This window comes from Neoarius graeffei, chromosome 21 (assembly GCF_027579695.1).
Source record: "Neoarius graeffei isolate fNeoGra1 chromosome 21, fNeoGra1.pri, whole genome shotgun sequence".
Classification (NCBI taxonomy): Eukaryota; Metazoa; Chordata; class Actinopteri; order Siluriformes; family Ariidae; genus Neoarius; species Neoarius graeffei.
Window position 1 is genome coordinate 2,088,674 of NC_083589.1, and position 17,511 is coordinate 2,106,184.

The window sequence follows — 17,511 nt, forward strand, 5'->3', positions numbered from 1 at the left end:
ATGTTCACCGTTTTGGACAATGCAAGGCCAACAGTTATTTCAACTCAACACACCAAAGTGATTGTTTCACGAATGTCGACATCTGGGCAGTCCTTTATGGTTACAGTTGCCACGTCAGGGCTTCCGCCAAGGAGGACGTGTAGTATTGCCTGGCTCATTCCCACAAAACCTGGGCCACCATGGAGAAAACTATGTCCCAGCATCCTTCTGGCCATCTGGAAAAGGTCGCTGTCAACGAGCAGTGATGATGACGAAGGAACCAAGTAGTCTGGCTCACCCTCAAAAAGCTGAGTGATATTGGCATTTCCTGCATTCAAAATGACAAATATACCAACCTTAACAGATGAACATTCTGTTCATTGAATACAATTCTTAAAAAAAACAAAAACAATGCACAGAATAAAATTATATTCACCACAGTTCAAAGAAAAGCCTGATCTCAGCTTTTGCATGCAGATGGAGAAGAAACGGGTCACCCCCTCTCCAATAGCAGTGTCCCCTAGGATGGACATGAGAAGTGTTCAATTCAATTCAATAGAGCACATAATTTTTAAAGTTTGTGTAATTCTTACCCTCCAATTTGCAATTCAATGGACCTGCCCAGTTTTTTTGGTGTGCTTTATAGAATGCAACAATTGTCCTGTCCTGGTCTTCTGGGCTCTCTCTTAAATCCATCCTTAAACACAGTGGGGGTCCAGAGTCATGCGTTTTGAGAAGAGCCTCTCTGAACAGTATGGCAGCTTTAGCAGGGTCCGAGGCTACTTGCCACTCTGTTCAAATAGTAGAGTGAGGAAAAATAAGTCAGATTGAATGTGTGTATCCCATAAATATTTTTTCCAATTACACTTGTTAACAAATCTTGTTATACCATCTGTAGTAGAATCAGTGGGTGCTGCTACTGAGAAACTTCTGGATGGACCTTCTAGGGCCTCCAACTCACCTCCAACTGTGCCATCTGATGGATCGATGTCCCTAGTAGTATAAATACAACACAATGATTAATGTAATTCTGACATTCACAAACCCGTTTCTTTTTCCAAAACAGTAAGTAGTGTCATGTCACTCTTATGGTAGCACATGTAAATAAAGTGTTACCCTACAGAAGTAAAAGATTGATTATAAATGTAGATAATATCCATGTTGTTACACTCGGTTCTTAGAACCCAGGTCTCCCAGGTGGTAATCTGTGGACAACCCACCAGTCTACTGAGCTGAGAATGGTACGACTCAATAGCAGGCTAAGGAAAGTCTTTAGTGCATGGGTTTATTCCAATAGTAACTCAAGGCAAAAGCTCAGTTTCTCAAACAGATAATTCCAGTTAGCACAGCGGGTCAACAGGAAAAGAATAGGCAAATCCAGTTCACAAAAAACACAGAAAATCCAAACAAAAATATTCCACGAGGTAAGTTTAACAGGTAATCCAAAAGGTGATTTCAGTCCACAAAAAGCACAGAAGATCCATAAGGCAAAACATAGGCGGAACAGGGCATAGGTACTTCAGAACAAGGAAACCAGTGAAAACAAGAGAGAGTTCCTTACTGTGTTCTCCTTGAAGACTCAGCAACGACTGAATGAAACACATGGCTTAAATACAAAATGGCTAATGGGTGGCAAGGCAGGCACATGACCAGAGTAACAGGGTGCAGGTGAGAGTAATCAACCAAGGACACAATAGGAAAGGTAACATCACATGAGGCTAGCCCACAAGGGCGACATCTAGTGGCCAAAACACAAATGTCCAGAGAGTGGTGAAGGAAGTCCATGAGTGTGACACATGTTTCTGATGATCAGATTTTTCTGTGATATACACAGTAACAATAATGACAACCATGTATGTTACACAACTCTTTTCGATTATTTTTGGATGGACTATTGTACATAACTTTAGTCATTTCTAAACTGACTGAATAAAGCAAAGTACTTACCTCTCACCACAAATGCTGGCATGCATTTCAATTGTGGCAGAGGAGAATACACATGAACACACTGGACATGTTGCATTGTCCTCTGGGATCTCATCACATGCTTCAGAGTCCTGGATTTTGAAGGAAATTGAAACTATTAACACATACTGTGCGTTACTACATTCCAGAAATACAATCAAAGAGAGAATTTTCACTTTAAAAGGGACATCATTATTGAAAGACAACCTCTACGGGAAAAATTACTTTATGTACTTGATAAGTGTAGTGATAACCTAAGCAGTACAGTTATATTATTAATATATTTGTTAGTATTTAACAGATTCATAACGTTAAAAAGTACACCAGAAAAATTCAAGAAGAGAACACATCATGAACCTTGTCAACAACTGTATAGGCTACTGTGTTGTAAATAGCAGGCCTATTAATGCGCTGAACACAAAAGTACAGATATTTATCATCATTATAGGTTTGTTAGTAAAATAGTGAACCTGTAGTGTCCCTTGACATTTCTCCAGGTGGACTAGCAGAACATGCACCGGCATGCTTGACCCACATTTTTTACAGTCACTTTTCGGCATTTTTGAAAAGAAACTGTCATCTTGTGGGAGGGGAGTTGTATCAAGTTCTTCTTGCAGAGGCATAATGAATAGTGTGTTTTTGCCATTGTTAGAAGCAATTTTTAACTGTCTGGCAGAGTACCCCTCTGCTTCGGGTGGAAGCAAGCTTAGCTTGCGTTGTCCAGTGCCTCCTATACAAAAAGAACACACACACACAGATTTATATTACTCTTTCATAATAATTTTAATCTTATTTGAATAACGTGAGGTCTAGTTCAGTAAATGCTACCTGAGGCTTTGTAGAGGAGCCATCCCCCAGTTAAATTCCCCATTTTGGGAAACTCTTGGGTTAGAAGTGATGTGCTCTAAGAGAAGATAAAACTTAAGCTCAAGACAGATCTGATACAGGCCGAAATGCTAATATAAGATCAGCTGTAAATTAGTTTGTACCTGGGTATGGTCACTGTCCTCTGACATAGAAAAATTCCTCCGGCCAAGCCCTGACATCAAATAGGATACTTCATCAGACGGCTGTGGTGTGCGGCTCATGGTCTTTGGAAGCAGGTAAAAAATAAAAGAGCATGTCTTGGAGACCGAGACATTTTGCCTTACTCCAACATATGGCCTCTTTCTACCTCTTTGACCTCTCTGGAACAATCCAGGAAATGACCTGAAAAAAAAAAGACATTCAGTCATTTTGTTGACTTAAAGGGATAGTTCGGGATTTTTGACATGAATCTATATGGTATCCCCGTCAGCAGTGTCGTGCATCCACACTGACTTACCCCCGACAGTGTTCTGTGAGCCTAGATATTGTCCAGTGTTGGTCAGTGCACAAGTAGTTCCGGCAGGTTTCCTGGGGTCTGCAAAGTAACACGTTTTTCTTCTCAAAACAGCTCGTGTTTGAATGAGTGATTTATTAGCATAACAAAACCCTTGTAGTCCAAAAAGTCACACCTTGTAATTGCTTGGGGCTACTTTCTCTCAATAGCGATCAGTGCGCGCTACAGTCGCTAGTTGACAGGTAGCTAGGCTATCTGTTTCATTCACTTAGTTTAGTGCTTGGGAAGTTGACTGCATCATGTCTGACTACAGCAGCGACGACGAAGACATTGATTTCAGCACACAGCCAAGGGGGTATCTTTATGAACCCGAATATACGGATGCTGAAATTCAACAGATGGAAGTAAAACGGGCAGAGAGAGAGAGAGAGAGAGAGAGAGAGAGAGATGGTGAGCAGAGAGGTGGAAGGTGAAGCCGCAGCCGCGAGACCTCGAGTGACGGACAATTGGTGGTGTACTTGTTTCAAGTGCGAAGTAATGCAGACCGAGGTTGAATGCTACTGTTGCCAAGAATGGGACCTCGTTATGCCACGGATGCAAGACATTTCGATTGACAAGGAGGCCGACGCGTCAGCATCTGTCTGCATCACCAACAATAAGGATTTACCTGCGCTCCTGACTGCGAGTGTCCTGGAGACATTTTTCCACATCCCGAAAATCAACTGGAAGAAGCGCCCCAGACCAGCTGGACCCGATGGCCAGTTGTCTGCAGAGTGAGTGTTATTACCCTACTGTACAAGTGCTCAATTATATTGTATGGCGTAATATTTTATTAGTCTGAGCCCTGCAGTAGGTTACTGCAACCTACAGTCAAAACACGAATCATTGAATGAATCTAATGATAATCATATACATACCATAACATTTTATTGGTGACGCATATCTTTATTATTATTGTGTATCCCCAAGTCATTTATGTTGCAATTTCATGTTTGAAGCAAAGCTTTTATCCTGAGCATCACCTTGTTTGCGTTTGCGTCTTGTCTGAGCTCGCTGCTAAACACTGTCGAACAACTAATGAAAGTTGTTGGCTAGCTCGCACACAACTGTTAACAGTGACAGCGCGCACTGATCGCTACTGAGAGAAAGTAGCCCCAAGCAATTACAAGGTGTGACTTTTTGGACTACAAGGGTTTTGTTATGCTAATAAATCACTCATTCGAACACGAGCTGTTTTGAGAAGAAAAACGTGTTACTTTGCAGACCCCAGGAAACCTGCCGGAACTACTTGTGCACTGACCAACACTGGACAATATCTAGGCTCACAGAACACTGTCGGGGGTAAGTCAGTGTGGATGCACGACACTGCTGACGGGGATACCATATAGATTCATGTCAAAAATCCCGAACTATCCCTTTAAGAAACCATTTTTTGCAGCTGTAGTATAGTCATTGATATTTCTATTCAATTCATGTGTTGAAGTACTGCAGCTCCCATTTTACTGACTGTGACAACTTTCACATGATGAAATATCAATGGTGTAAATTGGAGTATTCAAAGTTCAGCTGAGTTAGTATCAGAAAAGCACAAGTCAAAAATACAAGGTCAGCAATCACAAATATTACCACTGAGTATTACAAGATAGGGACAGGTGCATGTGCACAAAGTGGATGGTGTTTATTTCCTCCTCATTTGTTGAACAGTTTATTTTGGTTAATATGATTTTCAAAGGTCAAACCTGGTCATTTCCTGATGAACTGTAGGCTGTTGCCCTGCAGTTAGGTTACTTTGCGGTTGAGATGTTCCCACAGGTTCATCTGCCAATTGCTGGACAATAGGTTGCAAGACAGAGAGGAGGTTCTGTGCTGCATCCCGTACACTGACCTGTTTGGAAAAGAAATGTGAAAAACGTAATGACTGGCGGAATTTAAATGTTTCCACATACTTAAACTTTCACTTGCTCCCGTATGCCTATACACATTACAACATTCACTGCATTTTTAAAGGGTGCCGTGAAACAAGATATTTTAGGCCGCAAAAGTCACAAAACGGCCAACGCAATCCTGGAGGGACTGATTAGCTAACTTGGATATTCGCAATCTAATGTTGCCCATCGACATATGTGGGAATCGTCACGATGCTCCTGATGGTCAGCCCGCCACTGATGTGAAACGTTAGCCTACTACACGTATGTTACAAGCACAATTATATACAGTTAGTTAACGTAGCTTCTCAAGATAACTACCTATACTCTTCAAGCTGTATCGCTCGCAAATTTCCTCTATTAGGATAATTTCGCTAACTGTAAATGTTACTACACATGTATTACAATATAGTTAGCCAACTTAGCCTGTCAAGATAGCCTAATTAACTCATTCTTCAAGGCTGCTTTTACGTGCACATTACCTCAAATAGGATAATTTCACTAACCGTGTATATTACAGAGTTAGTTAACTATAAGACATTTAAACCATAATGTTACTTACACGTTGTTGAACACCTCTTCCCTCCATGCTTTCGTGGCGCCGTGTCGCAGACCAAGATTCATGGCCACAGAGCCATTTATTGAGATATTATCCCTATATACGACTTTGCATGGCCAATAACCACACTGCCACCTCCTGGACAAAAGTGGTAGAACAGGCATTCCTGGTCTCTGCGCGCAAATCGTTTCCTTCAAATCCATCCGAGTGAATCGTGCCAAAAATCACGTAAGAAGGATGACGCAACTGAGCGAGCAAATAGGAACCTGCACATGCAAAGCCAAAAATCACGGAAGAAGGATGACGCAACTGAGCGAGCAAATAGGAACCTGCACATGCAAATCCTGTTGTGCAGCTTTGCAGATCTGAAGTTACAAGTGCAAATTCGAAGATGCGCTTTCACAAGTTGCGAAATATGCTTGCAGTTTGCTTTTTGCAGATGTGTGGATCTGAAGTTACACTTACAAACTCTGAGATGTGCATTCACAAGTTGCGAATTACGGGTTTTACAAGTGCAAATCATAGTCTGCTCTTCTTCGGATATATGGCACTATCCTACCTTCATAGATCAATCGCAGCGGAGATGATATTTAAAGGAGTACGCCACCCCCAAGTGAAATTGAGTCAGTCCCTGCAGTCCCTAGAGTTGGATGAGTGAGCCAAAGGATTTTGTAGCCGACCCAGCCATTGCACTGATCTGGAAACGTCCCGGTTAGCTTTAGCTTAGCATAGTCGCTGGAATCCGGCATGTCCAGATAGCATTTTCGTTGCAAAAGTGAATCAAATAACTCAATATTTTTTATAATTATTTCTCATGACCTGTACATTCACATCAAGTACACATATCAATGCAAATTAACATGAAGGGATTTACTAGACAATTTATATCTGGAACTATTTTCGGCCACAGCACAGGCAAAGCACCGCTGCAGGCACAAAGACACCACGCAGCACCTGAAAACCCTGGTTTCCCTGGTAACACTGGTGTATTGACAGAAGTTGTGGTGCTGCGTGGTGTCTTTGCACCTGCAGCAGTGCTTTGCCTGTGCTGTGGTCGAAAATAGTTCCATATATAAATCGGTCTAGTAAATCCCTTTGTGTTAATTTGCATTGATATGTGTACTCGATGTGAATGTACAGGTCATGAGAAATAATTATAAAAAATCTTGAGTTATTTGATTCACTTTTGCAACGACAATGCTATCTGGACACGCCGGATTACAGCGACTATGCTAAGCTAAAGCTAACCGGGACGTTTCCAGATCAGGACAATGGCTGGGTCGGCTACAAAATGCTTTGGCTCACTCATCCAACTCTAGGGACTGCAGGGACTGACTCAATTTCACTTGGGTGTGGCGTATTCTTTAAAGTGGTGTGTGTACAGAGGGGGTGGTTAATGCACCAGACAGGTACGAGTGCATGTGAAGAAGGGGGAAGGGGCTGGAGGGGTGAGGAGAGGGACAAGGATGGCAGAGAGTTGAGGAGCTGAACCTCTCTGGGGACAAAGTTCGCTCTTCTCCTCTGTGTTCATCAGCTCAGACAACGCAGCCAGCGTCCTGAGGGGACCCACTCAAATGCAGGGAACTGGACATGTGAAGGGTCCTGAAGAATCCTGCTCACTGATGGGCCTTTTCCACTACCCTTTTTCAGCTCACTTCAGCTCACTTCAGCCCAACACGGCTCGCAATTCAACTACCTCAGAGCAGCACGACTGAGCTCACTTCAGCCTTACTCAGCACCCAAAACTCACATGGTTTTGGAGTGAGGCTGAAGTGAGCCAAACCAAGCCAAGTGGGGCTAGGGGCATGAGGAAACACCTCCCTGTGCACTGATTGGTGAGGAGGAGTGTCCTCACATGCCCACACACGCCCCGCGAGCACGCTGGGAACCACCATCTGTAAACACCGTAAACCAGGAAGAAGAAGAATTACAACAAATTATGCACCTCGCCTCATCTATACGCTCTTGCCAGTATCTGTTGGCGTTGTCGGTGACAACAAGCCACAGCACCAAGACCAGCAACACTAACGACTCCATGTCCTCCATGTTTATTGTTTACTATCCGGGTCGTGAGACTACCGCTTAAAAGGTCACTGATGTCACTGTTTGCGCCACCTAACGACATCACGTGACATCCACCCACTTTCGCTAACTCCACCCAATGTGTCCACCCACTTCCAGCCAGCACGGTTCAGCATGGTTGTAGTCGAAATGCAACCCCAACAGCCCCACTCAGCTTGACTCAGCCCAACTCAGCACCGCATGGCTCAGCCCAACTCAGCCGCGTTGGTAGGGGAAATGCCCCATGAGTTTACTGTCTGCTGCTCACACGGTGTTGAGAGTGACCTGGGGGGGGGGCAATAATTTTAGAGCACACCTTGACTGTGCTCTGCAGGCAGTTTTTGTACTGAAGGCTAAGGGAGTGGAACCAGCAGGTTATGGAAAACAACATTCTACTCTCAGTGAAGGAGTAGTAGAAAGTAGTCAGAATGTCCTTGCTGACCCCAAAGGACTTAAGCTTCCTCAGGAGGTACTGTCGTTGTTGGCACTTTCTGAGGATCTCCTCTGTGTTGGAGGCAAATCTGAGTTTATTATCAAAGATTGTGCCCAAGTACTTGTACTCCTCAACCATCTCCACCGCCTTCCCATGAATGTTGGTGATGATGGCAGCATTATACTCGATGCAGGCATTATACTCGATGCAGGCATTATACTCGATGCAGGCATTAATCGGCAGCCAGTGTCGCCTCTTCAAGGACATTGGTGACGTCTTCACCATGTTGAGGTCATGCTACGCCTCTGGCAGCTGAATTTAGGACATGTTGGAGTTTCTTGAGCTTGGACTCCAGCAGACTGTAAAGCAGGCTGTTACAGTAATCCAGCCTTGATGTAACAAAGGCATGGACTGACCTCTCAGCAGGTGGCTGATCCAGGCCCTTTTGAATCTTGCTAATTTGGCCAGCTCTGCTATGGGGCACTCGCTACGACGGTATTCCTATATCACCCCGACAGCCTTGTACAACTCAATCAAATTCTTGCCTCTTTGGTAATGTTGCAAGACCTTCTGGTAGCTCTTGACCACCTGGTGTGGATTTACTGCTATTATGGAAAAGACAAAACAAATATAAATGAAATGTATACAGCAGCTATTTCCAACCATGCATTGATATCGGCCAAGATACATTCTAAGCTGTGCCAATATAATTTAAATAATCCACAGAGGTACAAAAGAAATTATTTGTTGCACAACTCTTTTGGAATTAACGGGAAAGTCAGTTGATGGGAACATAGGATAGCATCTGTGAATCTCTGACTCCACTGTCCTCTCTGCCTGAATTCATATTTTGCCCATGTGCTGGCAGGGGTCCCAGACAGATGATGACAGGGCAGATTATTTAATGTTGCTATTAGGGCTGAATAAAGGCCACATTTGTGATAGCTAGTGACACATTTTGATTACTTTATTTGGGAGGACCAATACTTCTTAAAAAAGCAACACAGCACCCAAATATTTACAAAGAGCATCTTGTGACTCCCACATCAATACAAATACTGTGCTGGCATGCAACCACATATAGATGTTAAGTATATCAAGGATACAGGTTACATTGCCTTCTCCATATATGCAAACTGCCTATAATTGCTGACACAGAGTGATATTTTGCTAACTGCTTTGAGTTCTTCTTGTTTAGGCCAGCTATTTGCAGCCCTCTAACACAGTCTATGGATGTGTCCAAGGCGACCATAAATGAGACCCACCAGATTTGTACTATAGCCACCTACTCTAAGAGTGTCCACTAATGGCTGGTATTTTATCATTTTCTCAGAAAAACACAAGTCCATATCTGCATCAAAACAGCATCATACTTCCAAAATCACAATAGTTTTTAAAATCTCATCAACAACAACTATGTCAGGGGAGTTAGGGGAGTCTTTTCTAACATTTTTCAGAGCAACATTGTTCATCAAATTTGAAAACCAGCTCAACTGTATTTTTCTGTTTGTGTGTATTACAGATTGTCCATATACTTTCCGCAGCTCTGTCGCAGTTATATTAGCAATGCGATCATGACGAGCGATGTTCAGGCCTTTAAATGCTGGACAACCATTCATTATATGCGCTGTTGTTTCTATTACGTAGTGGATGTTCATTATGTCTAACTCTTACCGATATTTTAAGTTCGTTTCTTAGACAAGGATATTTTTTAAGCTTGTTACCTTGTTAACAGTTTCGGCGTGAATCTCCCGCCTTCTTCAGAAACAGTCACCAGATGTCGAGTGGTGACGTGCCTTATCAGCTGATGTTGTGTTACGGAGGCGTGAACGTCCCGCCCAATTTGACAGGTAGTTCACGCCTCCTGCTGTCAGGTCGCTCCTCCAGGACGGCACTCCAGGTATGCGACAGCGCGTACGCTCCCTCATCCCGGTTCATCGTCCTCTGCGCCCGCTTACGTATCTCCACTGCCTCCAAAATCCAACGCTGGAATCTATTTTCTTCAGCGCGAATGACTCTGGCCTCTTCCCAATTCATTATGTGATTTTGCCGTTTGCAGTGGTCTGAAATGGCTGATTTTAGGTTTTTTTGGTTTGCTTTTTCTTTCTCGGATCTTGTGAGTCTTTTTGTTGTTTCTTTTTCACATTCTATTTGGTGTTCTTTCCTGCGAGTGTGGAAGCATCTGCCCGTTTCACCAATATAGACTTTATTGCATGAATGACAAGGGATTTCATAGATGACGTTGCATTTATTGTCCAGTTGTATTTTGTCTTTGGGGTGAACTAGCAGCTGTTGGAGGTTCTTGTATGGTTTGACCGGGGTGTTGATGTGGTATTTTCTCATGGATCGTTGGATGCGTTCTGTGACTCCTTTTATGTATGGTAGTGTGACAAAGCCTCGGTTTGTTTTTTCGGTGTTTTTTCTTGTTTGTTTGTTATTTTCTTTTATTTGTGTCTGTAATTTCCCTTTCCGAATTGCCCACGGTGGATATTGGCAGTTTTTTAATGCCTGTTGGATGTGTTGTTCCTCCTCCTGTCTGTCTTTCTCCTCCGTGATGTTCTGTGTTCGGTCGTATAGTGTTCTGATTACTGACATTTTGTGTGCGATGGGATGTTCAGATGTCCAGAGAAGATATTGGTCGGTGTGTGTTGGTTTTCTGTATGTTGTAATTCTAATGTTCCCTTCTTCTGTGTGGTGTATTTTTAAGTCCAAAAAAGCTATTGTCTTGTCCGTTTCCTCTTCGTGTGTGAATTTGATGTTGCCTGTCTTGTCTATGGAGTTTAGATGATCCGTGAGTTGTTGTGTGTGGCCTGTTTTGGTTATTTCGAGAATGTCATCAACATATCTTTTCCAGAAGATAGGTTTGCAGTCATCCGGTGCTGTTTCTATGGCTCGGGTTTCCAGATCCTCCATAAAAAAGTTGCATAGAGTGGCAGATAGCGGGTCCCCCATTGCAAATCCCTCTTTTTGTCTATAGATTATGCCTCTAAATTGGAAAAATGTGGAAGTGGAAATGAAATGTAATAGTTTTGTTATGTCCTGTGCTGTAAGTTTTGTGTGTTTTTTCAGGGTTCTGTCTGCTTTTAACCAGTTTTCTACTATGTTGAGTGTGTTTGTGACCGGTGTTTTTGTAAAGAGGGATATGACGTCATGCGATACAAACATTTCATCCTTTTTTATCTTGATTTCCTTTAGTTCTTTCGCCAGTTGTTTTGAGTTTTTGCAGTGGTATTCCGTGAGTCCGAGGAGTGGTTTGATGATGTCTGCCAGTGTCTTGGAAAGGTTGTAAGTAACTGATCCTATACTGTCTACTATGGGTCTTAGTGGTGCTCCGGGTTTATGAATTTTCGGTGTGCCGTATATCCGGGGGGTGATGTTTGCTGTGGGGATGAGGTGGTTGTATGTTTGTTTATCGATTTTGTTGTCATCCAGTAATGGTTTGAGTAATAGCTTTAGTCTTCTTTTCTTTTCCTCCGTCGGGTCTTTTTTTAATACTTCATATGTGTTTGGGTCCGTGAGCATTTCATTCATTTGTTTTTCATATTGATTAGTGTCCATGATAACCGTGGTCCTCCCTTTATCAGCCGGTAATATTGTTATTTTCTTGTTCTTTGTAAGTGTTCTGATGGCAAAATCACATAATGAATTGGGAAGAGGCCAGAGTCATTCGCGCTGAAGAAAATAGATTCCGGCGTTGGATTTTGGAGGCAGTGGAGATACGTAAGCGGGCGCAGAGGACGATGAACCGGGATGAGGGAGCGTACGCGCTGTCGCATACCTGGAGTGCCGTCCTGGAGGAGCGACCTGACAGCAGGAGGCGTGAACTACCTGTCAAATTGGGCGGGACGTTCACGCCTCCGTAACGCAACATCAGCTGATAAGGCACGTCACCACTCGACATCTGGTGACTGTTTCTGAAGAAGGCGGGAGATTCACGCCGAAACTGTTAACAAGGTAACAAGCTTAAAAAATATCCTTGTCTAAGAAACGAACTTAAAATATATATGTTGTTTCTATTGTTTTATCATTGTGCAACAAGCAGCATGGTTTATGACACCTCGGAAAACACAAAGAGAGGTTATACTGAGCTGGAAGGGCTTGCAGTTTAGCTTTGGTGACAAATTTTAGAATGCCTTCGTTGACAGCTGGATTGTGCAGCGCTACATGAGAAGCAGTGTGATCAGCGCACAGAAGGCACGCGAGTTTGCCTTGAAGACGCAAGTTCACCCAGGGAGCACGTTGTTGTGAGTGAAAATACTGGAGAATCTCATACCTGCACACCTGGCCGTTAAGCTTTTTACTGATTCCGTCATGATGTAGAGTTGCCTCCGCATGCACATTTAAGTCCATGATTAGCTCCTCACTGACGTTCACCTGAGCTCCGCTTGTATGTATCCAGCTCAACTCTATGTTGTTACGACTGCACAGGTCGTTCAAATCCGGCCAATCAGAGCGCACCCCAAATCCACTGGCACGAGTATCCAATTTTCTGTTAGGGTTCTTCTTGAAGCCAAGGAAACTTGGTTGTCTGCAGGGGGCAGGGGAGATCTTGCATTTCCCTAAGGGTTAGGGACACACACACACACACTGAACTCATCCAAAAAAGGTCAGAATTGTGGGTTTGGTGGATCATATCTCTGTTGTCACTGTAGTAAATAGCATAGTTGTGTCTTATGTAATCAGAAAGCCTGCTCTTTTCTCTTTACAGTGACCCATCCATAAAGCTCATGCATTTCTGGGATGAGCAGCAAAGGTGATGATCCTTGCAGATGTGACATCATGGTAAAGGGAAATGAACAGGCTTTCCAATAATGTAAGCTGCAATGCTATTTATAACAGCGACAACAGATATATGATTGACCAAATACAAAGCACAATAACTTTTTGGGTTCTAAACCAAGAACAGCATGCAGTGAGCTGAAATGGACATCCATGAATCAACAACACTGTGGATAATTCAACAATAAGTATCTGTGTCCATAATTCCAAACTATTCATTTTAAACAGTAATTCACGCCCAGTTTTTGTAATCATAGCTCTCAAAGACACACAATTTCTCCAGCCCATATTTACCTCTGTGTCTGAAGTGTTTTTCTTCCCTTCTGGTCTTCTCTTTTCCCCTCCTCTACTTCTGTTTCTTCTTTCTCTCATCCTCAGAGGATGAAGAGGATGAGGAAGATGATGAGGAGCTTGAGGAACCCTGGAATGATTCTGATGATCCAGAGTCTTCCAGGTCTATCGCAGCATCCTCATCTGCCCTGGCACTGCTTTTCTTACTTTTCTTCTTATCTAATACAGAGCAAAAATAAAGACAGACATACAGTAAAAATTTATTAGACACAGTAAAGAAAATAAAGAGCTTAGTTCTGGCTGCAAATAGTGTGTTGGCATGAGCTGAAGCTGTCCATGACCCGATGAAGACTGTGTTCTTATTTACTTTGAAATGTAATAATACAACAGCGTGATTTCCTCAATTAGCAAATTTATAATCATTCTTGAAGTTCAAACAGCATATTAAATTTACATAGTGTTTACGGGAGCATATGCTGAACTTAGGCATTGATTTGTAAGAGGCATTAATATTCAGACCCTCCAGGATTTTGCGATGTTGCGATTTTCAACTTCAACGCAAATTCAGCCAATCCCCGAGAATTCAGGGCGGTGCTGCAATTATATCCAATCACCACAACCTTCCCGCAAATTTGACCAATCGTTGGCGTCGTCTTGAGGTGACGTCGACAAACTACCTTCTGCCTTACTTCCGTGTTTCCGTTCAAGAGAAGTAGCATGTTCGAGTCAGTGTTTATGTAGGCTTAAATTCTGTTACTGAAAGTGTGTTATGTTTACAGTGAAGGACTGTGTGCACTTTACATTATTTTTTTACTTAATACAATAAATTAATGGATGCCAACATTTTTGCCAAAATGGTATTTTATTTTCCATTGTTTAGGCAGCTTCAGCATCATACTGTGAGATTTTGTTCAAATTGTTTTTTTTCTTCTATGAAGCCTGAGCCATTTATTTTATTAGTTTATAATTATTGTTTAATTTAGTCTTCAATTTTAGTCTACAATTTTAAAAATTCCGATTTTAAAAAAGTTGTCCATGTAAAAGAGGCTATTGATAGAAAATGCAGTAGCGAGCTTGCCAGAGTGGTTTACTATCGATTCTCAATCTGAACTGGTTCTTGATTCCCATCTGTAGTTATAATGCCAGCTATAACAATAACTACTCTCCTTAATAGCAGTGGTGGATAGTAACTAAGTACAATTACTCAAGTACTGTACTTGAGTACCAATTTGAGGTACTTGTACTTTATTTGAGTCTTTCCATTTGATGCTACTTTATACTTCCACTCCACGACATCTCAGAGGCAAATCTTGTACGTTCTACTCCACTACATTTGTCTGACAGCTTTAGTTACATTTCATATTACAATACTTCATATCATTCCTCTCCAGTGGAAACCATGTATCTCCAAATGTGCTGATTTTGAATGTTTGTGATAAACTGAGGGATTAAGTGTTTCTTTATGAGTTGAGAGAATTCACCTGCTCCTTAAACGAATTAAACTATTTAAAAATCCTCTTGGATTCGCTGGAAAATGCACTGTTTTTCTGAGCTCATGAAAAGTAGTCTTTTTAGAGATAAATGTTTCTCACAGAACAGTGATGCTACAAACAGGCTGTGATGATCTTATAGATTAAACGACCCAACAGCATATAAAGTAGTGAAAATGAGCTCAAACTTAAACATCTACAACAGTAAAATGCAACATGAACATGAATGTAGTCGTAATATTAATCCAAAACATACTATATAATAGAAAAAAAACACTGAGAAGGCCTATTTTACTGCACAATTCAAACTTTTACTTTTGATATTTAAAGTAGATTTTGCTGATAATACTTACAGACTTTTACTTCCGTTAGGTTTTGAATGCAGGACTTTTACTTGTAGTGGAGTATTTTCACAGTGTGATATTAGTACTTTTACTGCACAAGCACAAAGTATTCACTGTTTCCTGTAACATGAACTCATCCCCTTGCATCGATCTGCATTGACTATGTAGGATTAGCAAAACTATCATATCTGTCATGTAGTAGTGTTGATAAAGTTGGCTAGACTAGCCGATATAGCTAATATAGCTAACGAGCTAAAAAACGATTAGTGTTTGTGCTTGCTTGATAGCTTAGCAGATTTATCCAGTCAAAATAAGTCAACAAATAAGTTAGCCTGCAAATGTCAATTTAGTACTTTGGGTTTACTGAATACTGTAATGTTAGCTTACCTGTGCTGGTGCTAGCTTCTTCCCCATCTTCGATAGTAGAGTGTTACTTGGAGCGCTTAGCTCTTGTTCTGGCGTCCATGTTCCAGCTTCAGAGTGTCTAACAAACAGTGTTTAATTATCATACAAGCTCAAAATTATCACATTTTGATGAAAAGTAGCTTAGACGAGTCATAACCAAGATACATTTCTGGTCTATCTGAGAAACTCAGGAGGATCTTCTACAAACACAACATTCCGGTACATTTCAGACCCAGTAACACCCTGAAGCAGAGACTGGTCCACCTTAAGGACAGAATCGCCAGACACAAATAGGACAGCGTAGTGTATGCTATTCAGTGCAGTGAGGATTGCACAGACTCATATTTTGGGGAAACAAAACAACCGCTTCACAGGTGCATGGCTCAACACAGGAGAGCCAGTTCCTCAGGCCAGGACTCTGCTGTCTATCTTCATCTTAACAACAAAGGACACTCATTTCAGGATTGCAACATACACATTTTAGCCAGAGAGGATCGTTGGTATGAGCGAGGAGTTAAAGAAGCCATTTTTGTCAACCTGGAATGGCCATCACTGAACAGAGGTGGTGGTGTAAGACACCATTTATCAGCCACCTATGTACAATGCAGTTCTTGGCACACTTCCCAGATAACTGAATGCACACCAAAACCCAGCTGTTTTCAGGGACTCACAGGAGGACAGAGAGAACCAACAAACCATTGATCACCCCAACGACTCTCTAGGCCGTTCAGACCCAGCCCCCAGTGACCCACACCAACAGGATGACTCAACGACACTTTAGGATTGCTTTTCATCCATGAGAGGATAAATACCTGATACTCCCTATTAGTCAGACAGAACTGAAGAAGCCTTTTGGATGAGAGGTGAAACGACTTCAAGACTCTTCAACCAAGTCCAGTTGCTCTCTTTTACCACCCACAGTTGTTTGTACTGTTTCTTTACAAATGAGGGCGTTTCTTTGTGGGTGGACGAGTAATGTAATGAGGTTTATATTACAGTAGCAAAACCACGGCGTAAAAATTTACCAGTAAAAGTACAAGTAATTTTTTTATTTCTCAAAATAAGCAATAAGTGACTCCAGCTAACAAATAAATGTCTCATCTCTCATCTCATTATCTCTAGCCGCTTTATCCTGTTCTACAGGGTCGCAGGCAAGCTGGAGCCTATCCCAGCTGACTATGTACGAGAGGTGGGGTTCACCCTGGACGAGTCACCAGATCATCACAGGGCTGACACACAGAGACACACAACCATTCACACTCACATTCACACCTACGGTCAATTTAGAGTCACCAGTTAACCTAACCTGCATGTCTTTGGACTGTGGGGGAAACCGGAGCACCCGGAGTAAACCCACGCGGACACGGGGAGAACATGCAAACTCCGCACAGAAAGACCCTCGCCGGCCACGGGGCTCGAACCTGGACCTTCTTGCTGTGAGGCGACAGCGCTAACCACTACACCACCGTGCCGCCCCCAAATAAATGTACTGGAGTAAAAATTACAGGTGCAATTACAGTGCTATTAAATAAAGCAAAGTAAAAGTATAAATAAACTAATGAAGTAAAGTAATTCAGAAAAGATTTTTGCCTTCTTTTTCTTTTCTAATATGCTGTTTTGCATTGTTATTCTGTTTCTTTAGGTGGTATTGGTTTGCACCCCTTTGGCCTTTTGGAATAAAAAATTAAAAGTTTACTGTATTTAAGTAAATATACATTCCTCCACTGATTTTTAATCACTAATAATCCACTAAGATCCACATATTTCTTTAAATCAGGTGTGGTGGAGCAGGAAAACATCGAAAACATGCAGGTCAGGGGAAAACCAGTGCCTTATGGCACATACCATATTACTCTTTCTTCAAAAAAAAACATCTATTTTTCTAAATTGTGGAAGGAAATTCTGAAATTAGATACACTGGGCAACAATGAAGAGATTGAAATAAAATGAAAAATAAAT

General features: G+C 42.0%; 1 protein-coding gene and 1 long non-coding RNA gene across 3 annotated transcripts in view; one reads left to right on the forward strand and one right to left on the reverse strand.

Moving 5' to 3' along the window:
* LOC132869642 (scavenger receptor cysteine-rich type 1 protein M130-like) overlaps positions 1 to 11,218 on the forward strand; it is a 69,613-nt gene extending 58,395 nt beyond the window's left edge. Inside the window, exon 19 of the mRNA XM_060902933.1 lies at positions 11,098 to 11,218. Within this exon, the coding sequence (XP_060758916.1) occupies positions 11,098 to 11,171 (74 nt within the window). The 3' untranslated portion in view covers positions 11,172 to 11,218. The remainder of the gene's footprint in view (positions 1 to 11,097) is intronic.
* LOC132870189 (uncharacterized) lies at positions 249 to 658 on the reverse strand. Of its 2 annotated transcripts, none has more exons than XR_009651079.1 (3): positions 597 to 658; positions 416 to 499; positions 249 to 307 (listed from the first exon to the last, which is right to left on the reverse strand). It is a non-coding gene; the product is annotated as an uncharacterized LOC132870189 (long non-coding RNA). The 2 variants fall into 2 exon arrangements; XR_009651078.1 differs by having other exon boundaries at positions 573 to 654.
* Positions 11,219 to 17,511: the final 6,293 nt, after the last annotated feature.